The sequence below is a fragment of the Balearica regulorum genome, chromosome 3 (genome assembly GCF_011004875.1).
Source record: "Balearica regulorum gibbericeps isolate bBalReg1 chromosome 3, bBalReg1.pri, whole genome shotgun sequence".
Lineage (NCBI taxonomy): Eukaryota > Metazoa > Chordata > Aves > Gruiformes > Gruidae > Balearica > Balearica regulorum.
This window is the reverse complement of record NC_046186.1, coordinates 101257398-101283642: the sequence shown is the minus strand read 5'-3', so window position 1 is coordinate 101283642 and position 26245 is coordinate 101257398. Positions and strand designations below refer to the sequence as shown.

Sequence of the window (26245 nt, the reverse complement as noted above, 5' to 3'; positions counted from 1 at the left end):
ACTTGGTGGACTTTACACACACACAGACACACTTAGGTTTCACACGTGCTTGAGTGGTGTCACCAGTCTGGCCGTAGCTCTGTGACCCTCTGTTGCAGCTCGACTCCCCTTGGACTCAGCGGGGGTTTGGTCAACAACACCTGGGGTGTCTCTGTGCATTTTTGCACTGTGGGAAGAGGCAGGGCGAGGAGCCATCAAGGGCACGAGGCCGGGACCGCGAGCGCGGCCCCGTCCCCTGACAGGAGGTGCTCCGTGGGGTGCGGGGGCCTGCTCCCTCACTGCCCACAGCCCCGTGCAATCGCCTGTCTCTCAGGTGGTCTGCAGGCCAGTTTTCACTGCTTTTCATGCCACTCACCTCTTACCAAATACAACCACTTCTCAGGATTTCCAAAATCCACGCCTCCCTCGCAACTCCTGGTGCTGCTTGTAACTGGCTTAATTCTCAGATGAAGTGCTACCCTCTGACCTGTCCTTCACCTTTGCAACCGCACAGCTCTCCCTCCTCGTCCTCTTTGCCTCGTCCACACTCTTCCAGCTCCCATGCCAACCCCTCATCCTCCTTCGTCCCTTCAAACCTAGTGAAATCTGCGTGACTTCTGTGACTGAATCTCCTTGGACAGCTGTAGCTATTACTGAAGGCCCTGGCGAGAAACAAAATAAATAGATCCATTTATTTATCCGTTATTTATTAGTGCAAATTTAATCTGTAGAGGTAAATCCCTGCGGAGGGCCCGACGCCGTCCCGGGGCCGGGGCCTAGCGGCCGCCCCGGCGGAGCGCACCGCCTCTGGCCAAATCGGTTTAGCGTAGTCGCTATGGCAACAGCGGCTGCCGGCGGGGGAGCGGCGGGCGCGCCTCCGCCCGACTGAAACCGGCGGCAGCGGCGGTTCCGCTCAACTTCGGTGGAGGGGCGGTGTTGAGGCGGCGCTGCCCCGGAGCGGCGCGGCCGCTCGCCTCAGCGTTCGGCGGCGGGACGGGAGCGAGTGGCCCGCGGTAAGGAGGAGGGAGCACTGCCGGCGGCGGGCGGGGTGCCGTGGCGGTGCCCGGCGGGACGGACGTGGTGCCAAGCGGAGGGGACAGCTGTGTTTCCCGCCCCTTTCCGCGAAGTGTCTGGCGTTGGGCTGCCCTCCGGGCAGTTTCTGCGTTTGCCGCCGGTGTGGTTATCGCTGTCCGGCCCGAGAGACTCTCTTGCCAGGGAGCGGCGGTCGCCTGCTTCCCGCTCTTCGCCAGGGCAGCGCCGTTAGAGCTAACGGCCGCCCGTGGCCCCGGGCCGTGAGGCGCGGAGCTGGGGTGGGTGACGGCTGGGAGCTGGAGGTGCGGGGCGAAGGGAGTAACGCAGCGACCCTGCTTTAACGGCTTTAGAAAGGCGGAATTCCGTGAACTGCATTCGTTTCTTCAAAGTGTCGGCTCCGCTGCAGATTAGAAAACCCCACAAAGTTCTCAGGTTTTGGAGGGATTTTTAAACAGGTACCGAAGTCTGCCTAAGCCGAGAGGTGTCAGATTCTTGACGCTAGCTGTGTCTTCCAGAGGTACTGGACCAAGCCCTAATAGCTTAAAAACACTGCTGTAAGCCCAGCTGTTATCCCTCGTCACCAGAGCTAATCCATACCCCAATGTGGATTTAAGCTTGCTGCGCCGGTTTAGAGGGCTTGACTTCAAACCACGTCCTCTCTCTGGTACCCTCTTTGCTCGCCCTGGGTCCGTCTGTCCGCACAAGCAGCGGGAGCGCAGCTGCCAAAGGTGAGGCGGGATGGGTGGCAGGGCCGGGGTGCTCTGACAGCTCTCCCAGGCTGGGCTCGGACACAGCACCGCGGGGCTGCCTGTGTGGATTAGTGCTGGGTAACTGGTTACGTAAAGAACAGGCAGTCGAGGAGGAAAGCATGGTTTATGCTGCGTTATGCTTATGCCACTCCTGTTTAAGATCTCTCAGATTAGACACCTGCCCTACTAAATGTCTTCCGTGTGGAAGTCTGATGTGTAGTAACCACGGTGTCATACCACTAAGGTCAGTCAGATAGCTTTGGAGTTATGGCTGTGTAACTGAGGATAGACTACACTGCACATCTCTAAATGCTAACACATTGATTAAAATCTGTCTCAAGACAGAGCTCTTCACTGCGTACATGGCTGCTCTCTGTGGATGGGCTGTAGGTGGGTCATTGCAGGAAGAAAAGCATGAGCTTTCCCTTTCTCTGCTGGTTGCTCCCTATGCTGTATGTGATCTCTACGAAGAGAGGCTTAAGTTTTCAAACTGTAAGCTTAGCATTCTTCTTCTGGGTGCTAATTTTAAAACAAAAGAGGTGCGAGTTGTGTGTATTTTTAAGTAATTCCTGTCACAAGGACCAAACTTTAACACTAGTCTTAGTATTTTCCAGTACAGGAGAAACTCCCACCTAGGTTAATATTTCTGCAGTGAATTGAGACAGAGTAAAACTTGGGGATTTCTGGTAACTATTCTTTCTGATAGATACTGTAACCAAGGTTCAATACTGAATACAAATGTACAGGTCTTTGTTAAAATGTATTCTTACCTTATGAGGCAATGAGTTACTCCTGCTTTCACAGCAGAATCAGTCCTCGGTCTGGATGGAGAATGTACATCTTACCCACCCATTTTCACAGCACTTAGTCTGGTCTATGCCACAACATATGAATAAGAAAATAATCTTCAGTAGACCTAACAGGTGAAATATGCTTTTGGATCTGAGTTTCAGGCTCTTATTTTATATAATTCTATAGATATAAATATCTGCTGTGAATGAGAGTATTAGAAACTCTACTTTGTGACATTACTGCCTCCTTAATAATGTTGTGTAGTTACAATGACAGCAGAATAGGGAAAGGTGAGCTGGGGATTTCTCCAAGTTTTAATTTTGAAAACCTTTTGTGTTGGAGACTTCCATCAGATGCTATGGCTGCTTTATTGCAGCAATACTTGTTTTGTGGTTTGAGTAGTTTTAATAACAGGAAAGCTATGTGTCTGTGTTACCTTCCAAACTCTCATTTACATGGCTGAATAAATAGTGAGGAATACTTCAGGTCCCTCTGTCCTGACTGGAAACCTGACTTTGTAGTCTGCAGAGATCAAGTTCCACAGTAAGATATGGAACTGAAGATGTGTTTGATCCACTACAGTAAGATAGCCGTATCTGAGCAAAATATAGAAGTTTTAATAACAAGTTAGGCAAACAGAGCAAATCAGTGTGTTTTAACTTCCTGGCTTCAGTAGGTTTAGATAACAGTCCAGTATAAGTTGTATATGATAGAGTGGTTTTATGGTTGCTATTAGAAAAAATTGTTTAAAGCAGGAGTGGGAATTTGGCATGAAAATAGTCCTGTTTCTCAGCAGATGGAAATAATTTGCTCTGATAAGTAGACAAACTGTAAAATGCTACTCCGCTTCATAAGCAGATTTGAGTAACACCCACCCTTTTGCTTCTGTAGATAACACAAAGATTATCTTCTGTAGAGAGTCCCAGCCATTAGTAGAGCTCTAGGCCCTTCCTTCACTTTTTCTTTAAGATCTGTAGACTGGATTTTCATCTGGAGTTAATCAACACAGCTCTTCTACTTCAATGAGGCAAATCTGTTTTATATTAGTGCAGCTCATGAAGCTGCACCAGTTAGATCAGCTACCTTTTCTCCTCATGTTTTGGCTAGCGATTGAGAAATATCTTTCTCATTCATACTTGAGCTTGGAGCTCAGTTCATGCTGAATTCATGTTTCTTTACCCCTTTTGCAATCAAAGTGCAGATGTAAAATGCATCAGATAGACTCGTTTTCTAAAAGGTTGAAGCTCTAAGAATGTATTACAAACTGCACAAATGTTGGGGAGGTGAAAGCAGTCTTTTTCTCAATTTTAAAGAGTTGCATTACAAAAAATCTTTTGAGGGCTACTACCTGTAGAAAATGTGATATACCCAGGTATACCATAACCGTTGTGGCATTTTCAGAAGGCCACTCAAGTTTTCCTTTGGTAGAAACGGTACCGCTTTTCATTCTCATACCATGTGATATGCTCTGACTGATTCTCATACCATGTGATATGCTCCGACTGTCCTCCTGTTATGCTACCTAGTGGCAATTTTTACAGTCGTGCACGTTCACAAATGGCTTAAGTGGCTTGTAACTCTCTGTGGCAATTACACCAGACAAAGAGCCAGCCCATTTCCGTAATACTGAGAACGCAAAATCTGCTGGAGAAAAACTAATGCTGAAATTAGACTGTATGCCAAGTGGCAGCGTGGTTGTCGCGTTTTTGAGAGCACTTGTCGTTCAGAAGCAGACGCGGGCAGCAGCAGGAGCTGTCAGCCTGCAGCAGGCTGGTCGGACCATGGGCACTGCCCCGCTGGGTGCTGGGTGCCACAGTGCCCTGTCATGGTTAGCTCATTCTTAGGCACTGCTGTGAGGCTCTTTTTGCTCTCCTTAATGAAGGAGCAGCCACCAAGACTTGGCAATAAATAATGTTTCATTCAAAGTGTTGTCTTTATCCCCTACACTTTTGTTATTCAAAACTCCTTGCTACTTGTAACAAGGTCATATCCCTGGATACATTTTAACCACTGTAACTTTTGTTTTTTGTTTTTTTCTCGGAGGGGGAGGATGCCAGAAATAGCTTTTGTCCATCACAGTGAGAGAATTGGTATGCTCAAAGCAAAACACAGGTTCTCTGCTGTGGTCTGTAAGGAGACCCCTGAGTGTCCCCAGGAGTTCTCTCTATTCTGCAGGTCAGAATAAGGAATACTACTGTATTAATATCATGGCATTTGCATTGCTTTTAAGTTTCTTGATTGAAAAGCTCTTTCTACTGCTTTTTCAGCATTAATGTTCTTGTAGCAACTTTGGGAGATAGATGTGGGCTCTCAGGCTGAGGTTCTCATAATTTTCACTGAGATTACAATTGCATGGCAAGTAGCTGTAAACACCGTAGACTTCCATGTCACTAAACAAGAAGAGAGATTCCAGACAGAGAGGAAGTAGGGTTCTTCGGGCCCTGGTGAGGTAAAAGTCTCCGTATGGAGAGGATAATGGTAAGTAATTGCAGAAAAGCGGTGGAGAACAGGGATTCTTTTACAAAGCTACGATGGACTATATAAATAAAATCAGGAAGGTGTTGGCAGCAGTATCTTAAATAGAACTTGCTAAGATTCTTTGTTTGGAACAAAATTAAAATATCTTTGTCACAGGAAAAATAGAATTTGGGTTCATCTATGATGCTGTTGCTACTTAATGCTACTTCATGCAGGTATTGCTAGCAGCATAGCCATGACCGCAAATTCTGCCTGAGAAGCTGGTTAAATGTTGCATCAGTTAGCACATACAGACTTCTGAGATGGGTGTAGCCAAACCAGCTTTAATCTACCTATGAGTTGCAGTCCAGGGAGATACTAGATACCCTTTGCTAACCAAAGGACACTGAGCTTTTCTAGATACTGTAATCCAAACTTAAATTATTTTTTTAATTTGCTTCTTTAGTTAATATGCTCTGCAGTTTCACATCATCTGTTTTCCCCATGACTGCATGTCTTTTTAAAAAGTACAACTATGAGTACAATTTGAGGATGGAGCTTGTCCTGCTTCTTTTAGAAATAATTTTCCTTGTTTGTTACCCTCTGATCTGGCACATGTGGAAAAATGTTGGGTGAGTATCTTGCATGAACAAATTCTATCTCTCTGCTCTCTGACTGTAGTAGTAAGAAACTACCACCCACAAGAAGGGAAGGCAGGCATTTCCCAGCAACTCAGTCCAGTTTGTCAGTAAGCTTTGCCTGGATGACAATGGATTTCCTGGGACTCTATCTATGGCCAGCTGAATGACAAGATTTCCATTGATACCACTGGACTTTGGATTAGGCTCCTACTCATCCAGCCCCCTAAGACTTTTCTCCTTCTGCTCTGACACAACTACCATACCCCCAGGACTACTGAGAGTCACTAAGGGTTGTCAGTAGTGCTCCTGAGCTGACGGACTGTGAAGGCAAAGGCAAACCACAGGAGACTTGTCAAACTGAGGACATACCTTTATAGAGACTTCAGCTGTATTCTTGGGTTTTTTTGATTTGTTGGGGGTTTTTTTGTTTTGGTTTGGTTTTGGGGGTTTTTTTTAGTTGTTTTCTGTTTTTTCACAAATGCACATTTCCCACCTTCTGCCTACTCCTTTCCTGTCCTGGAGGGTGTTGGAAGCTGGGAACCAGGAAAAAGGTCAATGGAAAGGGAATTTTTTTATTCTCAGAAGTTCATCTTCTGCAAGGCAAACAGGTCCTGCTGATTGACTCATGGTTTACCATAAAGCAGCCCTGCTGTAACAAGCAAGTGGTGATCTAACCTGCAAGAGCCTGAAGGAGACTGATGTCTGTCGGGTTATACAAACAATCTCCAGTTGGCCAAAAAACAGCCAGGGAGCAAGCTATGGAAACATATTCCCTTTGTTAGTAAAAGAGCTAGGAAAGGCTGAAATCCTGTTTTAGGAAGGTGAAAAATCAAATAATGCATGTGGACTTTAATACTTCTGATCATTCTTTGGTGCATTCTCTGGAGCAAGAAGAGGAAATCACATGGATAAATATGGGGAGATGAGGTGAAATTGTACAGAACATGCTGTGAGGAAAGAATGGAGAAAGCTGTAAAGTACGTGAGAAGGAGAAAAATGCAGGAATTGCTGACAATATGGAGAACAAAAATGAGATTGGGAGAGAGGCAAAAAGCCCCTTTAGAACTAAAGCTAACAGGAGACTTTTACATGAAAAAGTCTCAGAAACAATCACTAAAAATTGAAGAAACCCCTCAGAGGCTGTGTGAGAGAGAGAAAGCGAGGTATTCCAGACTTTAACTTTGCTAAATTATGCTTAAAACCTTGTGAGGTGGTTGGTCAGACTTGCAGTCGACAGTGTGAGGGGAAAGTTTGCCTTCTAGACAAAGGTCTAGGGTCAATGAGGCAAAAGTCTTGAAACCCAGAACTGCTTCCAAAGTGGAACTTACATAAACCACTCTGAAATTTTGCTTGAGTAACACCAGAGTAGTTCATCAACTGGATTAATGTCAGCTCCCAGGACAGCCTCTGACAGGGAACCAGAAAATGGACTAATTGTACAACATAAAGATCTGTATTCAGATCTTTTTCTCTTTCTTTCTTTTAATAATTTTAATATGAATGCTTGCAAAGCCTAAATTTGTCCTTTTCCTCAATAAGAAGGTCAGACTGAAAGTTTTGCCTTCCTTTAGTTGCCCACATCCTGCTGACAGTCTTTGAATCTTTCCTAATAGGAAAGCCATTTTGAGTCATTTAATGATTAGCCTGCATGTGAACTTTAATTGTTGCTGCTGGTTTTAATTTAATGGAGCCCACAGTATCTTCTGCAGGCTGCAAAGACCAGTAGTGGGAAGAGTGTTGGCTTGTCAAGCCTGCTAAATAGAGATGGCCAGTTTCCAGCTCTCAAAAGCAGGAGATGATGGATGAGAGATGGGGAAGGAAACAATCTCATACAAACAAGGCTCCCTTGGGAACAGCCAGCACAAGCTGCCAGTGTGCCTGAAATGCTCGGGTAGGATTTTCCTTCATTTGAGAACAGGCCACTTAAACTGCAGATGAGTTGCCTGCCTTACTTTATAATCTTCTCATGTGGAAGTGGATTTTTCAAGTAACTTGAGGAAGACAAATGGAAGTCCTGTTCAGTGGTATCTGTGTTCCCATGTCAAAAGCAAATCTGCTTGTTACCAGTGTTTTATGAAAGCTCTGGGACAGTGCAAAGCCTAGTTTCAGCAGGCCTTGCTCAGACAAGGCATCTAAAATATTTTTCTGATTGTCCTCTGCAATATTAGTTCTAGGCAAAACGGTTCTCCTCATGCAGAACTATTTGCTTTGAGGGAGACCTGTGAGATAAAAACATAAAGGCGGTAAAAACAGCCCAGGACCATGTAAAAGCCAGGGCAGGTCAAATGAGAGCCCAGGTCTCCTTGCCACCTTTCCCTGTTCTGACCATTAAATTCCCTTCTTGCTCCTCTGGTGAGCTAGGAATAGCTGGAAGGATGGACATTCCTCAGCTTCACACTTATACTGGTTTATACTGATTTACCCTAATGCCACTGAAGTCAGCGGAGTTAAACCAATGTGAAACCAGGTCATAGCCAGAATAAAAGCAAAGCAAGCTAACCCTTTGCTGGTACAATACAGAAGGGCATGCTCACCTTCATCGGGTGAAGGCACAAATGGAGATAATAATGATACCTTAATTGGTCAGATACCTGTAAAAGCTTGTGGAAAAATTGCTGTTGTCCCTCAAGCTGAAAAGAAACAGGAGACTTTTAAATCTGTTACAACAGTCTGTGGTCTGTTTTGCTACTCACTTTTGCTAGTAGAGTGTTCACCTATGTGATACGTAAGGGGTGATAAGACCAAGGAAAAGGTCTTAAGTTTTAAGGATCTTTGTCCTTAATAATATGTAATGGTGAGTGGAGGCCACCATGTAGCAAGATCCAGGTACATGTGAGGATGGTGGAATTATGGAGTTGAAGCTCTCAGCACATCAATTCCAGCCTGAGTTCATTCAAACGTCTTGGGCAAGTAAGTCAGCAGCAGGCAGCCAGAGCGCTGTGTGGTGATTTGAGAGCTGTTAGCTGGAGTCACCCTGGCGATGAAAGCAAATGAAAGAACCTGCTGCTCCTCCTTCTCCAGAGCACAGAAATGAGATAGGAGCAGGGTTACTTCCCGCAGCTGCTGACTATGGCTGCTGTCATATGGATAATCATAGCTGATACTCCAGGGCGAAAACAGTCACTACAGCGATCCCTCACGTATAAGCACTGTAAACTAGCAAAGGTGTTAATGTTTATATGGGCTCAGAAGACTACCTGTGGCCTTACACACCTAGGTAGCTAGATCTGTGTCCTGTGGAAGTATTCAGTCCTTTTGCATCTTCCTTCTGAAGAAACTGGTATCACTTACTGGGAGAGGTAGGATGTAGGACTAGAGAAACTAGTTCTTTGATGCAGTTTGGCAAACTTCCTGATTCTAGAAAAGCCTAAGCATTAGACCCTGAAATTGCTTTAAACGTGGGGCACTGTACAGACTATCCAGGTTTTTGGAGCATTTTCCTTTAATGGTGTGATGTATTGACATGATATGAACATTTTTGAAAGAGAACAAGGCTATGTTACTGCAAGTGATAAAGGTATGAAAGCAACTGAAGCACCCTTCTCGCCTCTTGCAGACGGTGACAGTTTTCCAGGTGGAATCCTATGGACCATCGCCCTTCTAGGGACTCTGGGAGCTCTTGGCTCTAGTGGGAGCACTAGTTATGAGCTTCCGGTGATTTGCACAGACACTAGAGGATCTAGGCCTCAATATGGCAGCATAAATCAAAACCTATTTTTCTCCCTTTTATGTTTGTCTTCATGTCTGTGTCTCGGCAGTGAGGATTTGTTCAGGCCCTGCAGATTCAGGCTCTTTAATCCATTGCCCTCATGTTAACTTTTGATGCCATGTCCTGATTGAGCTACTGCCAGGAGTAGCCTTTTGGTAATCCCAGCTGCAACCGTTATTTGGGCCACCCCTTCTCCCTGGGGGCTAATGGAAGGGAGCAACAAGGCACGTAAGTATGCTGTGTGAAGAAACAGATGCTGTTTTGCTCCTGTTCAGGTCCCTAGTGCCTGCTTTGGACTCCATTGTGTTTAAATACAAATACAACAGTTAATAACTTTGTTCCATGCATTGTCCTCTTGAAGTGAAGGGATTGGCTCAGTGGGCAGTTAGTTCCATCTTTTGCTGAGCTGATTGGTGCAGTTTGTTCTGCCTTCGACGTGCTGGGTAACTCCCCTACAGCAGAAACCTCTCACTTAGAAGTAGTTACAGTTTAAATCTTGGCATGCTGCTACTTCCCTCTCAGCTCAGTCTCAGTTCCCTTGGTGCTGATGGTAGCACCTAAGGCGTACTCTTCCCACATAGCTGATAGTTGGACTTCAGCTTGTAGATGGTGTAGCCTCTCCTCCTGCATGCAACAACACATTTGCTAAATAATGGTTAAAGCTCTGCCTGGCTTTGTAGTTAATGCAGCTATTGCTCCTGCCAGTATGACCTAAGTACGTGCGAGCTCTACCACCTGTGTTACAGCAGCAGCAAACCTACCCAGGTGTATTGGGTTTGCATGGCCAGGTTTTGGTAGCAGGGGGGCTACAGGGGCAGCTTTTGTAGAAAGCTACTAGAAGCTTCCCCTGTGTCTGTCAGAGCCAATGCCAGCTGGCTCCGAGATGGACCTGCTGCTGGCCAAGGCTGAGCCCATCAGTGATGGTGGTAGTGCATCTGGGATAGCAGATTTAAGAAGGGGGGGGGTGGGGGGGTGGGGAAAGGAGCAATTTGCAGCCAGAGAGAGGAGTGAGAATACAGGAAAGGAACAATTCTGCAGACACCAAGGTCAGTGAAGAAGGAAGGGGAGGAGGTGCTCCAGGTGCCAGAGCAGAGATTCCCCTGCAGCCCCTGGAGAAGACCGTGGTGAGGCAGGCTGTCCCCCTGCAGCCCGTGGAGAATGATGGTGGAGCAGATATCCACCTGCAGCCCATGGAGGACCCCAGGCTGGAGCAGGTGGATACACCTGAAGGAGGCTGGGACCCCATGGGAAGCCTGTGCTGGAGCAGGCTCATGGCAGGACCTGTGGCCCTGTGGAGAGAGGAGCCCAGGCTGGAGCAGGTTTGCTGGCAGGACTTGTGACCCCATGGGAGACCCACGCTGGAGCAGTCTGGTCCTGAAGGACTGCACCCCGTGGAAGGGACCCACACTGGAGCAGTCTGGTGAAGGACTGCAGCCTGTGGGAAGGACTTGTGTTGGAGAAGTTGGTGGAGGACTGTCTCCCGTGGGAGGGACCTCACCTCATGCTGGAGCAGGGGAAGAGTGCGAGTTGTGAGACAATGTGTGATGAACTGACGGCAACCCTCATTCCCCATCCCCCTGTGCTGCTGGTGGGGAGGAGGTAGAGAAATCAGGAGTGAAGTTGAGCCCAGGAAGAAGGGAGGGGTGGGGAGAAGGTGTTTTAAGATTTGGTTTTTATTTCTTATTATCTTACTCTGATTTTGATTGGTAATAAACTAAACTAGTTTCCCCAAATTGAGTCTGTTTTGCATGTGATGGTAATTGACGAGTGATCTCCCTGTCCTTATCTCGACCCATGAGCCTTTTGTAATATTTTCTCCCCCCCCTCCCCCCATCCCAGCTGAGGAGGCAAGTGACGGAGCAGCTTTGGTGGGCACCTGGCCTCCAGCCAGGGTCAGCCCACTGCACCAGTTCACCTATCCTGTCCTCCTCCCTGAGGATCTCCTGCTGGCTTGAATGTGGCTACCAGCAATCGTTTGACTCCATGTGCTGAGTTTTTGCACGTAGGGTTGCTGCAAGGTGTGCCCTCCCATGAGGGATCAGACAGGCGAGTCCTAGCCCCAGCTCTTCTGTGTGGGCAGGAGAATGGTTCCCCAGCCTAACCTGGAGGGATAAAGATATCCTTATAACTTGATTTCAGATGTAAGACCTGTGACTGTCATCTTAATTATGTGGTGACTGCAAGTTCAAGGGAAACTCTGCCTCTTCACGCTTTGTCTCACCCTCCGCACAAGTTGGCTGCTATGGGTGAGATTTCTCAAGGTGCTCAGCACTAGTTAGTTCTTAGTGGCTGATCCAGTAGCACTTTTAGGTGCTACTCAAGGGGTGTGTGGGGGAGAATGTTCTCAGCTGAGGTGTGTTGATGATGGCGCTGTTCTTTTTTTCTCCCTCCCTCCCCTCAACCCACTCCCAATGAAGGCACTCAGAGCACTATGTCACTGGCATCCTGGTTCAGGTGGAATGAGCCCCCAAACCGCGTTTCCCAGAGGAACCCCACAGAAATGGTGGTTGAGACGCTAATGATGGAGCTGAGCTGGCAGACCAAGCAGGCAGAGAAGCAGCAGCGAGAGCGGGAGAATGAGTATCGCAAGATCAAGACTGGGGTGGACTACGGCTGGCTGGTCAGCTATCCAAAGCAGAGCTATGATATCAGCCCAGGAGAACGGCTGCAGCTGGAGGATATGTGTACCAAAATACATCCTTCCTACTGTGGGCCTGTCATACTCAGGTACAGTAAAAGATCTTGATAGTACAGACCTTTCCTTTTCCCCCCTCTATGATATGTGAGGAAGGAATGAGAGTTGTTAGGACCAACAGAACCAGAACTTGGCATCCTGTATCATAAGTCATGTTGGGACAGTGTCTTTGTGGAAGAAGGGAAATCTAATGTTTTGCATCATTTTAACATGGTATCCTTTCCTCCAAAATGTTACTAAATGCCATTTCCCTCTGAGACTGGCTTGAGTACTTTATGCTCCTGAGCAGCCAGAGTAGCTTTGTCTTGCCTGATGAACAGTTACCGTGTCAGTATTGTGATGGTTTTTGCTTCAGTCTTTAGAATTTCAGAATAATTGAGGCTTAAGGGGACCTCTGGAGGTCTGTGCTTCAACCTCCTACTTGGAGTACAGCCAACTTCAAAGTTGATCAGGTTGCTCAGAGCCTTGTGCTGTCCACTGTTGAATATCTCAAAGAGTGAAGATTGCACAGCCTCTGAACAACCTGCTTTGGTATTTATCCACTCTTATTGGAGCCTTGCTTCCTTGATTTAAGCTGCCCAGCAAGTCTGTTGAGGCATTTGACCCCAGTACCCAGACTAGCCAAAAGGTGCTATTGTGTTTTTCAGCCTGTGAGCCAGGTATTCCCGGAGAAAGGAGGGATTGCATGCTTCTCCTTCCCCTACCTGCCCTCCACACACTTGACATGGAGTAGGATGCAGGTGGGGCATGTAGCTGGCTTGAACAGTTAGGTAGTGTTTCTGCCTTCTGCAGTGTAGATGTAGACACAGCTTCTTGAGCCTTTCAAGTGTTAAGACATAGGATTGCTGCTTGCCAGCTGAGTAACCTGTAAGAATGCCTTCAAAAATAGATCCAAGCCTGCTGTAGCATGCAAACTGGAAGGAAGGGAGGTGACTCTTCCTTTGGGAGGGGTCTTCTAAGTTAAACCCTCTTGTTTAGCACAGTGCAGGTGAGTGTGACCAGTGACTCTGAAGTCTACCTTAGCAAACGCAAAGTTGTGAAATGGGCTTTTATAATCCACTTCCCTTCTTTCAACACGTTTTTCAGCTGGGATTACCAAGAAGACAGTCCTGGCAGGCCATATACAATGGGGTGCTCAGCACCCTGCAGTCCCTCACTGCAAATGCTGGCACCTGTTTTCCCTTGAACAAATGAATCTACAGCTCCTGAACTACAACCATAAGAGGGCTGGAAATAGCTGGTCTTACAGTGGGGGTGGCCAGGAAAGGATGCCAAAGCTACCTCTCTAGTTCCCATCTTGCCTGAGGCTGAACCTTGGAAGCAAGCTGGTGCAGGGCTTTGGCTTTTGCAAAGGTTGCCATGGTGGCAGAATCAGAGATTTGGGATCATTCAATGGCAGAGTTCTCTCCAGTGGAAGTTTGCTGGGAACAGCACCTGTCTTTGTACAACTGAGCTATACTGTAAACAAGGCACTACAAACCCCTTGGGGTTCAGAGTTATTTTCACCATCCCCAGGGCCACTGAGCAAGGCCTGTCTGGCAAACAGGTTTTTTCCATGAGAGCAGGTTTCAGTTGCTGGATGTGGGAGGGGCCCCAAGTTCATCATCTCCTTCAGAAAAGAGTATTAAGCTGAGCCATATAGCAACTTGCTGCTGCTCTGCTTTTTTTTTTTTTTTCTTTTTGTTTTGCTTTTTTTTTTCCTTTTAAACTGAGATCACACAAGACGTGTGATTTCAGTGCAACTTGTAGTAGTTGTTAGCTGTTGTTCAGGATTCAGCATACTGTTGACAGTAGATAAACACACTCGGCAACATTGGTGGGCTCTATGTGGGCATAATTGAAAACAGATAAAATCATCCTCTTAAAAATCCTCTTATAAATTGCTATTATAGCCTACAATAAATTGTATTACAGTATGATTCAAGAACTGGCATGTTTTTGTTTGCTCCATACTATGCACTTTGCATGGTTAGCAGAGCCACATTAAAAACTGAGGCTTGCATAACCTTTGTTGGTTCAATTTTGTGACTGAGAAGGGAATGTCATAGCCATGAAAATGACAGAATTGGATTAGGTCAAAGGTCTGTTTGATCTGATGTGCAATCTGCATGTGAGACAGTGGCCAGTAGCATCAGTGTAAGGAAAAGAGACAAGAAAAATGCAAGGAAATATAACAGTATGGGCAATTACAGTATCTTGTATATAGCCTCCAACTTACAGTGCCTTGTTACTTGGAGACTTTTGGAGCCAGAAGTGATCCTTCTGTCCATAATTGCTCTACAATGCTTTTTCTTTCAATAGGTTGTGGGGTTTCGCTTTTCTTTTGAATTCATGTAAACTTTTAGCATTTGTGGCACCCCATGGCAGAGTTCTACATGTGAACTACGACCCTGCTGTAGAAAACTGTATTTTGCTTGTCTCAAACTAATGTATAGTAGTTTTATTTGATAATCCCTTCTCGTGTTGGAAATGTGAACAGTTGACCCCTCTTCTACCTTCTACCTGAGAGCCTTGTGGTTCAGAAATCTTCATTGCTGACATGGAAACAACGGAAAAGAATGGGGCTTGCCATGCTAGGACTGCGAATGTACAGGAGAAATAAGGGCAATGCAATCTAGCTAAAAGACAGCCAAAATGGTATAACTTTTCCTCTCAGAAAGTGAGATATAACGTGGAAACTTCCCCAAAATTGCACAAGATGAGTATAACAGGAATTCAACCGAAATCTTCACATTTCCAGTGAAGTACTTTAATCACATTGCACTACTCATGTTTCCTCTTGAATACCCTGTGACTTTCTAATATGTAGTAACTTTTAGAAAAAACTTCCACCAAAAAACCCCCTGTGATCTTGCATTTGGAAATTCAAATGCAGAGCATGCACCTTACTGAAGCCCTTGGTTCTGTCTGAAATCCTAAGCTTGTTCCTTCTCCTTCCATCTTACACATCTGAAAAGCTGAAGTCCTTTTTGATGTACTCGGCAAGCATGTAATGCTTAAATAACACAAGTAGCATGCATCTTGCAAGACTGCAGAGTTTGTTTTGTTTGTGTCATGCAAGGTCTCCTTCTTTGTGAGATTCTAAGCTCAAAGCCAGAACAAAACATTTTTGTAAGATTTGTCAGAGATGTCACTTTAGTCTCCAAAGGTCTAAATGATTATCCAAATTGTCCTCTTTTTTTGTGGCTACAGTCACATCTGTTGAGAGGCAGAGTTTCTCTAGATTTGCTCCTTTAGATGTAAAGGAGGCTGGAAAGGAGCACTGCTTAAATAGGAGGGGTTTTCTTCAGATTCTGTTTTGTATATTGGGTCAATAGAAACTTTTCTTTGAGTCTCTTGAAATTTTGGAAGGATTCAAGTACACTGCAAATACCATCAGATATCTGGAGATTGATTCACCTCATATAAATAAAGCTACTGCATTCAGGTATAACTTAGCTCTAGGTTACTGAGCTGGAGACCACTGACTATATTTAGAATTAAATCCTGGAGCCAACTGAAGGAAATGACAGTGATTTTGGTGAGGACCTTAGTACCAAACTGCCACAGTTAAACTGAATGAGTAGATTAGTAGCTTGCTAATACAGAATGCTAGATTTTTGCCATCTTTATTCAGAACTTTAGCTCTAATCAGAGCTAGTTATGGTCTGTTTAATTTTTTTCTGTTTCAGCAAAAGTGAAACAGTGGGTGTCTGTCCTCCTCTGCAGAGAGAAACAAACAAAAAACCCCTAATATGGAAATGTAAACCTGCATTTTGGTGATCTAAGATGTTATTAATATCACAGGCTAAGGACTGTAATTTTCTAAGGATTGTATATAGCTGAAGTGGACTTCCTAGTGTAGCTTGAATGTAAGACAAATTACTAAAATCAGAAATTATTTACAATTATGAGCTTAAGTTTGACATGATGTGACATGAGCGTTGCAGTTAGCGTAAATGCCATAGTCCTTTGGGAGTCAAGTAGCCTTCTCCAGCAAAGATATTCATGGCTTTACAATATAACCAGAATTCCTCCTCAAAATAGAGATTCAGGAGTCAGCAGTTAATTATTAGCACTAAGCACCCCATGTTTTCTTCAAATGACTAAATCTACTTAGAGCTCCCAGTTCAGACAGGCACTCAGGAATACACTGAACTACAAGCATATTGTTTAAGTCCACGGACTTCCATTGGATTTAACAGGTCTTTAAAGTTCAGGATGTACTTAGGAAACCTAGTGAACTGGGGACCTACAGAATAACATAGGCAGGTGACAGCACTTTAAAAAAAGCAGTGCCAGTATGAGCCAAGTGCAGTCAGATTCTTAAAATCTAATGGCTGTATGAGGAAAGGAAAGGGTCACAATTTAAAGAACAAATCTGTTTGAACTGTGATTAAAACACAGCCTGGACTGGGAAATGTGCTTGTCCCTATGTGTGCATATACACGCTCCCCAGGCTTCTGTGCTGGCTCACGGTGAGTTTTATTGACAGTCATGTCTAAGACTGCGTGACTTGCGTAATATATTACATGTTAGCTACCAGTAGTATCATAACTTATTTCACAACTAAGACAGATAGGTATACTTTTCTGATGAGTAAGGAAACCCTGTTGAGGATTTCTAGATATGGTTGTGCAGTTGCCTAGTTTGAAACCATTCCATGAAAACCGTAAGGGTGTTAACCTGTGCTAGAAGACAGGTGAGCCTTGTGCAATTTTGTGTGCTTAATTCCACTGAGCAGCTTTGTGTCGAGTTTGTTTCCCAGGATACAAACCCATATTCCTTGATTCCTGCTTTTATATGTTCTATGTTTTATGCAGAGAGCAGACTGCTGGATCATCCAGCACATCTAGAAGGGGGTCTACAAGAAAGCTGGAGAGGGACTGTTTACAAGGGCATGTAGTGATAGGACAAGGGGTAATGGCCTTAGGCTGACAGAGGGTAGATTTAGATTAGATATTACGAAGAAATTCTTCACTGTGAGGGTGGTGAGGCACTGGAACAGGTTGCCCAGAGAAGCTGTGGATGCCCCCTCCCTGGAAGTGTTCCAGGCCAGGCTGGATGGGGCTTTGGGCAACCTGGTCTAGTGGAGGGTGTCCCTGCCTATGGCAGGGGGGTTGGGACTAGATGATCTTTGAGATTCCTTCCAACGCAAACCACTCTATGATTCTGTGATTCCATGAGATATCAACTGGCTTTCATTGATAGCTCAGGAAGATGGCTTCAATTATGTGTAGGTGGCTGCAGCAAACCATCTATTTTCTGACACACAGACTGGTTTAACTAGACCTCAGCCCCTGATAATTTGTCCATCCTTTCTGCTGAGAAATATTTGTGGCATGCACACCTTTTGGATTTCATACATGGGTTGTCTCTTGTACAGACGTGCTGGTACTGAAGTTACGTGAGGATTAATAAAGGGGCAAAGTTAGTTCATCCTGTTGGGGGAGAGGAAAGGGTCCCCTTTCCCTTCTTTATCTGAATGAGACGGCTTTTCTTTGGGTGACTGGCAGACAGTCTGTTGGATTGCTTTCTCTTTATTTCTTACACCTACTCAAATCCATATGAAGTCATTTTTGTGTTGGTCCTGCAAAGTCAGAGGTAAATCTTTAACAGCAAAAGCAGAGTTCACAGAACAATTCTTGCTGCCATGGCTAAGGAGAATGCAAACAGGCAGATAACTATGAAGGCTGAAAATTACACATTTTAGAAAACTTTCAGCTAGATTGGTTGGGAGTGTTACCAGCATTAGAGCTCTGTGCTCAGAGGGTAAATTTGCCATCATACCACTTATTTTTCCCTCTTGTTCCCACAGCCAGTCACTGGTCCAGCAATAGCCTGACACATGCTGCTACCTGCTCTGGAGCCACAATGCAGCAGTATGACACACAGCCTCTAAAACTGGATGCACTGATGAGGCATTTTGGGTGCAGAATTGCCAATACAAAAGAAGAGGATGTACTGATATATATCTCTCTCTCTATAAAATAGGCCAACATGTCTCTTTAAAATACACATGGAGATAAAAGAACAGAATGACTCATTCAGTTCACCTCTGCAGTAAAAGTCCTTTGAAGGTGCTTTCCCTGGTATAATAAGTAATGTTGCGAACACTTGGGTTTCAATGGGCTCATCTGTCTATGCTTCTGACTAGGATAAAGGGAAAAGCGTATTTATTGTGAAAACTGTATTTCTGGCTGACAACTGAAGGGCCCCTCAGAAGGCAGAAAGGATGTTTGCAACGTACAGCAAATCTGTCACCACTGTTATGCGCTAACCCTCAGCAAGACCTAGTCTCTTAGAGGAGCTGCACAATTCAGATTTAGCATCATTGTGTATGTACTTATGTACCAGTGTGAACTGCAGTGCCTCAGAGGCTTTTTGCACGCAAATGTTCAAAATTTATATTTTTGTGGGGGTGGGGGAAGGAGATTAGGAATTCATTCAAAGCAACTGAAATGGTTCAGGCCCATCTTGGTGACTTTGGCAGGTTTTGTGACAAACTCCTCTAGCTTGACCCTGAAAGGGGCTGGTGCTTCTGCTGATACTAAATTCCCTCAGCATGAGGTACTGGTGTCTCCACAGCTGTACACATAGCGGCCAATACTTGCTGTGAGAGAAGCACACTGAAATATCCAGGATACAGCATAATATTAAGATGTATGTCCAAACCAGGCCTCCACAGTGAATCAAAAGGCATAAACGTACAAAGACTTTTTTTTTTTTTTTTTGGTTTACCTCTGGTTTTCTTTCTGTCCTTATTATCTTGGGTACCATTTGGTACACCATTAAGCAGTGCAATTCTATGGTGTGCTAAACTCCTTGTTACATTCCTAGGGCTTATCAAAAAACCAAGAGGCAGGATCTTATTATATCAGCTTCTGCTGTATTAGGCTTATTTAAATGCAATCCTACTGTTTTCCATCCTCGTTCAGTACTGTTGGAGAAAAATATCAAATTCTTACAGACCTTAGACACTTTAGCTTTCATTAAGTAAGTGTAACAACCTGGATTTTAGTGAAGTACTATTTTAGCTCTGTGTCTGCTTGTAGATATAACTTTTATGTTAAGAACTGCATATTTATTAGAAGAGTAGCCATATTACCATCTGTCATAAACGCATACTATTACAGAATAACTAGAATATCTATGTGACCAGTGAGTGAGACTTGGGAGTGGATCCCACATTCTCCAGGCTGGGGACCAAATCACCCAACAAGGTGTCAGGAATGGTATGTTCTCTTCTTGGCCCAGCTGGTGGGACTTTTGTTTGTCTAGTGGCCAATGGGGAATGAGAACTGGAAAGAGGAGAAAGTCGAGTGGGACTTTCCTTGGTTTATCCTCAGCTTCTGGTAAGCAGCAGTTCAGGAACTACTTGAGCAAGGATTTGCATTTGGACAATCACGTATAATCAGCAGCAATGGGGACATTTTCCACAAACTTGTCTGATCATTTTGTTTCTTATGTTATTGATAGCACTGAGTTCTGATATAATAGGTGTTGTGTGAAAAGAGCACTTCCTTCGGTTTCAAACTTGCCACCTTCCAGCTCTGTTTGGTGTTCCCTATTATTTCTTGTGCTTATGAGAAATGGTGATTCATTGCTTCCTTACATTCTCTGGCTTGCTTGTGATTTTAGAGACCTTGAGCATATCTTCATGGCTCCTCCCTGTTGTTGTTCCCTTCAGTCCAGGGAGTCCCATTTTGCAGGAAAGTGCAAGTTCCAAGCCTCACACAGTGACTTGGCAGCAATCCCTAATTTGATGTTTTTAATCAAAGCTGTGCCTTGACTGTACTTTCAGATTCCGGCAACTTGTTGCTGAATATGAACCGGAAGTGCAGGAAGTATCCCGGCTCTTCCGCTCTGTCCTGCAGGAAGCTGCTGAGAAGATCAAAGAGGAAGAAGAGGCCAAGAAGCTTGCCAGGCAATGGAACACAAAGAACAAAACCAGCCTCTCCTTAACAACATTTAAATCCCGGTCCAGGATTTCCCCATTCATCAGTGACATCAAGACCATCTCTGAAGATGTGGAACGGGGCACCCAGCCCACCAGGAGGGTTTGGAGCATGCCAGAATTTCGGAATACCAAGGATTACTGACTCTATACTGAACAAGGTTTTTAGAGTGATCTTTCAAAATCCCAGTTAACCCTTTTTTAGCTCTACTGTTTCTTCTTTGCTCCAGCTCTCTCTTCCTGCCTGTCTCTCTCTTGGAAGCTGTGTCCATAGTAACTGCTGCTGATGCCTATGGTGTGTGACACAATTTATTACCAAACACGTTAGCCTTTCCTTTAATTTAGTAGTTATTCAGTAACCTTAAGGGCAAGGCTCACTTACTGTCTCATTTTTATTACTGCTTTCTTGTGGAAAATGAATTAGTTTTGTGATGTCTGTCTTTTCCCTTTCCCCTCCTAGCCTGGATGTAGTTTTTGGCCCAAGCTAGTGAGAGCTGCTGTCTGGACCAATTTTGCTGAAAGCAAGACAGCCATTTACATGAATAAGGCTTGCAGGATCAGGCCTGGGAGTTAAAGCTAGTATCTGATTTGGAACTGAACTTCCTTTTGCAACTAATAACCTTCCTCAGTGCTAGAAGAAACTTTACAGGTAACCTCAGCACTGCTCTTGATCAGCTTTTTGCTGACAATTAGCAATCCAACCTAAATAGAAACAGACTCAAGCTTTTTGAGATGAAAGACCAATATTATCCACAGCAACCAGCTTATGCATGCTCAGGTGTCTTGAGTATTTTCTCTTTTGTGCAGGCAGAGCCCCCTGAAACTTGCACCTGCAGAGTAGATGATAGAAATTTAACAGCCTGCTGTGTAGCTATACAGGCGGATACATCAGTGCTGTTCTTGGCCCTCAGTGTTCTGTGTTGCTGAGGTAAGTGCTCCACCCTGCATCCCGATAATATGTCAGTGGGCTGAAATTAATGTTTATGGCTAAGCCTGAAAGAGGACCAAAGTATCATATCAATGTACAGGGAAGGGTGAAAGAAATCAGCATTTATCTGCAGGGCTCTCTGTACAGCTGCAATAGTTGAGATAATTTTAAGAAGCTGCTCCTGTGAGTGACTGAAGGGCTCTGGTAGATGAAGATTTGTGCCCTCAGTCTTCTCTCACAAGTGCTCATAAGAGAGCTTTCCAGTATCACAGGCTGCTGGCCAGGGAGTTGATACTATTACAAGTTTCTTTAATGCAAACTGAGTAGCTCATAGGCCAGCATGGTTCTGCTGAGACCTTGAAGAAACAGGGAAAGGCTGCTGAGGAAAAGCTACTGAGGCTCTAACTCAGCATCTGTATGGAAAGCTGCCACCAGCAAAGGAGACAATGGCACGCTGTGAAAAATCATGGGTCCTGTAAAGAAGCCAAGGATTCTTTGTGGTGACTTCTTAGGATGCTTTGTGGTGACTAACAGGAGATGGGGATTTCCCTCTATGACTGGCTTTTGGGGAATCATCCCAGTGGGGTACAGCCTCCTGAAGGACCCCATAGCTTTGTTGTTCTTTTGCCTGTTTCCCCACTCTTTTCCCTGGGGACCTTTGCAGCAGCACGTGGGTACTACAGCCAAGATAAAACCCTTTGAAGCTGTGCCAACTCCGGGAAAAATTCCAACACGTGAAATCTATCCTAGAGTAGAAATGTGCAGTTTCTTCCAGAGCTGGGGGAGGGCAGCATAAAAAAAAAAAATCAAGCTCAAACCCTTAAGAGCTCTCCAAGACTGTGGGATTCTGGCTCTTCCTCTCTCCCCTCTGGGTTATCTAAGATTGAACACAAGGCTTTCTTACTAGCACCAGGCTGTAGTTTCTAGTCCCTTGGTAAACTCTGTTGCCAGCAACCCTCCTAGGGACAGAAAGCAGAAGCTCACTTTTAATTAAAAACTCAGGGCTTCCAATTACAGCTTCCAGTTTGGGATGGGCTATTTCAACTCTAGGTCCACAAGAGGGAGGTTAAAGCCTTCCAACAAGCAGCTTGGTGTTTTTTTAGCTGTATGTCCTTGTGAAGTAATGTGATTGTGTATATGAAGTAAAAACAAAGGCTTGACTTAGCATAGCCTTAGCTGTCTAGAAGATGTGGGATCTCTAGCAAGGGATCACAATTCATAGAAAAATTTTCATTTGGAAAAGAGTTAACCATCTTTTTTTATATTTGCAAGCCACTGTATGGTAGTGAAGGCTGAGATGAGTTAATGAATTTCATGCTACAGCTCTGTAGTCATTTTACTTGCACTCACATTCTATTTTGACACTTTCAGTATTGACTGTACTGATGCAATATTTGATGGACTGCTGGGAGAGATGGGACATTCTGACACACTGACATAAAGCTCTTTTTGTTACAGTACAGTGTCTGTAATGTGTTCAGTCTTTCTTAAGGAGAATCAGGAGTAACTAACTTTCCTATCCCCATGTACAAAGCCAAGGAACTCACCTGAAGGGTATTCACACTATCACAGCAGCCTGTGATCATACTGTGTCCTTCATTAACAACCTCCAGCTAACAGATACCATTCTCATTTAATAGCCAGGAAAGGGAGACAAATCTGCCCTTTGGTCAAAGCCATACATCGTATGGAGGCCAGGCTGTGGCAGTGCCTGCAACAGCTGTTGTGCCTCAGCTTACCTAGAAATTCTACTTCCACAATAAAATGTAATCCAAACTTTTAAACAGTATCATTCCCTCTGTACCTCTTCTGCAAGTTACACTGGGCTCACAGTAGCATCTGACACTACGGAGATATTCAGATACCAAGCTATGAGGTTTCTATTCTTACTATATGCTAATACTCTTAAAGGTGTATTAGTAGTATCATGTTTGCCTGTAGCCAGCTGTGTGGAGACTGACTGTGACCTTCTGTGTTGTGTGTACACCAGCAGGTACTGAAGTAGAGCTAGGGAGGTGGTTAGGATGCAGAACTGCTGCACTGTTCTTGGGGTGCTCATTTTTCTTAGGAATGCTGTAGACTGAACCACATGGTCACAGCAAGTGTCAACAACTACCCACCCATGTTTGGCTTGTCCCAATTCCACATTTTGTGTGGCTAAATTAGCCCTTTAGTTAAAATCAGGAGCGTGCAACTCCTGCTTGTCCCAACCTACTGTGCTATGGTCCTTGGCGCTGGGCAGGCACAGTGGGCAAACTAGATTTCTTCTGGATGAAGCTAACTCAAATGATCCACTGCAGCTGGTTCACAGACCATAAAGCTGAACTAATGCTGGTCTGAATTAAACCCTCATGACACTTGCACAGTGTGAACATCAGATCCTCACTGATAACCTGTCTGATTCTACAGCTCTGTTCCTCCTGGGCTGCACTATTTGCTGGCACAGAAAAAGACCCAAACAATCAGCAAACCAAAACATTTCTACACAGCCCTGATTAGACTCTCTGATCTGTTAGCCCCTCCTGAGTAGTCCAGTGTCTTAATTCTTTAAAAAGAATAAAAAGTGAAATAGCAGCACAACATCATTAACAAGCAAACAAGTAAACTGAGTAAGATTCATTCTAAATCCTCAATCATTCTCTTAAAACTGAGCAAGGAGATTTTGGTAGCAGCCTAGAGCATCACTGTTGCCCCACTGCTGACAGTGTTACAGTGTCCAAAGGACATTGTTATACCCAGGAAAAAAAGCAGTCCTAGACTTACTATACACTCTAACAAGTAATGGCAACACCTCTATGGCAGCTTGGCTTCAAGGGGCCAACACTCCTCAGAGTTGCTACTCACCCGCGAGAGACTGTGCAGTCCTGCTTCTATGGCTTCTACAGATGAGCCTGGCCCACAGGCCGGGGTAGCCGGCAAAGGTGTGCAGGAGGTGAGGTTCCTCACCCATATCAGCATGTAGTTCTAACAACTACCACACCGTGGGGAACTGGAGTAAGCTTTGCAGGAAATACCTGTCTGCTGAGATTGCACTGTTTATACATTTCATCACAGAACCTCAGAGAATTAAAGCAAAGCTGTGAAATAGAAAACAAATTTTTTGTACTTGTCTTTAATTAAAGATCTCCTGAAATAGTAACTGTCCCCATCTAGCCAAACACAAGAGCTGTTCCACTGCCCTACTGTGTACTGTGTAAGTATCAAAGGAGAAAGGCAAGAATGGTAAAGGCACTTGATCTAAACAAGAAACCCCATCCTCTCTCTACAGGCTACAAACGCAGCTGCCTACCTTCAATCTTGCTACCTCTACAAACAGATCCCAAGATTTAAGGTGATAAATAACCAGGATTAAACAACTGCAAAGGTCTGAAATTCTCTGAATCTAGGTGGTTTACAGATACAACGTTGAATTGAAGTCTTCTTCAATGTGCTTCCAAACATGTCTTACATTAACCAGTATTACCACAAAATGAGAAGATATAAGTGACAAAATGGATGTTTTGTCTCCAGATACTTTTGAGTCCCTCCTGTTGATTCTGTACCTGATTCTGGGTACTACAACACCTTAATATCAGCAGATGGCCTCAGATGGCTCAGGGCTCCCTGTGCTAAGCATCGTACCTGCAAAGTATGCATATGTTAAACAAAAGGAAGTAATTTTTTCCCCACACAAAGTATTACTGAAGTATGGATTGCATTGCTCAGCACATTCTGGAGATCAGACAGATGAGTGGTTCCAAAAGGGGACTACACGCGTTCAGAGGATTAGTAAACCACAGTGGTCAGGATGCAGCCTACAGCCCAGGGCTTAAGTCACTCCTTGCCAGAAGCTGTGGACAAATCTCTGTGTTGTTACTTACACTACTTCCTCAAAACATTACTATAGGCCTATAGACGGCTAGGTCTTGACTGGATGGCCATTCTGATATTCCTGTGTTCTGCTGCACCTCCCTGAGGTGTAGGACACTGCACTGTAGTTTTGCCCAAAAGCATTCCGAGAAGCACCAGACCGATGAGTCACAGCTTTTTCAGTTGTGCCCTGAAGTAGAGAAAAGGGCTATCGAGCTTCCCTCAGTTCTACCCACTCATGCCAGGCAGAGACATCGTAATCACAGCGCCTTTCCCTGGTACTGCCATCTGTGGTGTGGGCTGTCAGCACAAAAGGACCCTCTTGTTCCCTTTGTATGATCAGACAAGCCACATTTCAAGCTGCCTTACATCAGAAAGATACTGTGTTGGCCCTGAGAGTTGGGTCTCAGGCCTAGGTCTCCCAATGACTGCCATTTGATTTTCTGTGCAGTTGTTGCACAAAGATATTGTCAAACTAAGGGAAAATCTTTGCAGGATGAGATCTTAGTATAAATAATAGAAAGGAGAGGAAAGGTCTACAAGAAACACAGTGAATTACGTGGCTGTTTATGGTCATCTGTGTATATTGTACACTTCATAAAAATATGAATTCCTAGGGTCTTGGCTAGATAACCAGATTATAGCATCTCACCTCTATATTTCAGTCACAATTACATTTTGCCTCTACCAAATAAGTCAAGCAAGACCCAGCAGCAGATACTGCAGAAGTGCGGGAAAGAGCATGTGTGTTTTCTATATCAGAGTATCTACTCTCAGAATGTAATTACTGTTACACCTGTTTAGTGATCACAACGCTGTATTCTCAGAGGCCTCTATCAGGTCACAATCCATGTACAGTACCTTTTACAACCTTATTCTCTGCAGTGTCAGGTTGCCTAGAACAACAGATTGCACCTGATTTAGTCTGAAGACTATTTAAATAACCAGATGTGGTATGAAGCAGTGACAGTGAAATACTCCTCAGGTATTTTTTTCTAGATTCTGGCACTGCAGACCTGAAATTATTTAAGAGATGGAGAATAGCAGAGTGCAGTTTCTGAAGAACTCAGCAGCCCCAGGTAGAGACGGTGCAAGAACACCTGGTCCTTCCACTGGCTCTCAGCAACTTGCTCCTATTGCATTCAACTACTTAGAAGTTAAAGGCTTCCTTCTGCCTTCGGCACACAAGCACCAGCAGGAGGGACTATTGTCTGTCCACAGCACAGCCAAGAGCAAGGAGCAAAGACTGGATCAAATTCATAGGACAGCAGTAACAAATGTTCCCCATAAACAATACATAATTAGGGCTTTGCAGGCTAATTATAGGGTTTTAGAATAAGAAAGTGCAAAGCCAACGTCCAAAGGTTAAAAAAATTATTAAATAAACTTCTGTCCAGCTGGAGAGCAATGCCACCTGCCGGCAGATTTCCCAGCACCAATTAACGAGGAAACAGGCAGCAACTTTCAAACCAGGCCTC

The 26245-nt window shown here is 44.6% G+C and overlaps 1 protein-coding gene across 2 annotated transcripts; it reads left to right on the top strand.

The window, feature by feature from the left end:
* The first annotated feature begins 849 nt into the window (after positions 1-849).
* On the top strand, positions 850-22378 carry RD3 (RD3 regulator of GUCY2D). Of its 2 annotated transcripts, XM_075749196.1 has the most exons (4): positions 850-992; positions 11777-12086; positions 19838-20151; positions 20870-22378. In XM_075749196.1, exons 2-3 carry the CDS (start codon positions 11791-11793, stop codon positions 20133-20135), a joined length of 594 nt encoding a protein of 197 aa, XP_075605311.1. In that variant the 5' UTR covers positions 850-992; positions 11777-11790; the 3' UTR covers positions 20136-20151; positions 20870-22378. The 2 variants fall into 2 exon arrangements, with proteins under 2 accessions (XP_075605311.1, XP_075605310.1); XM_075749195.1 differs by having other exon boundaries at positions 19838-22378.
* Positions 22379-26245: the final 3867 nt, after the last annotated feature.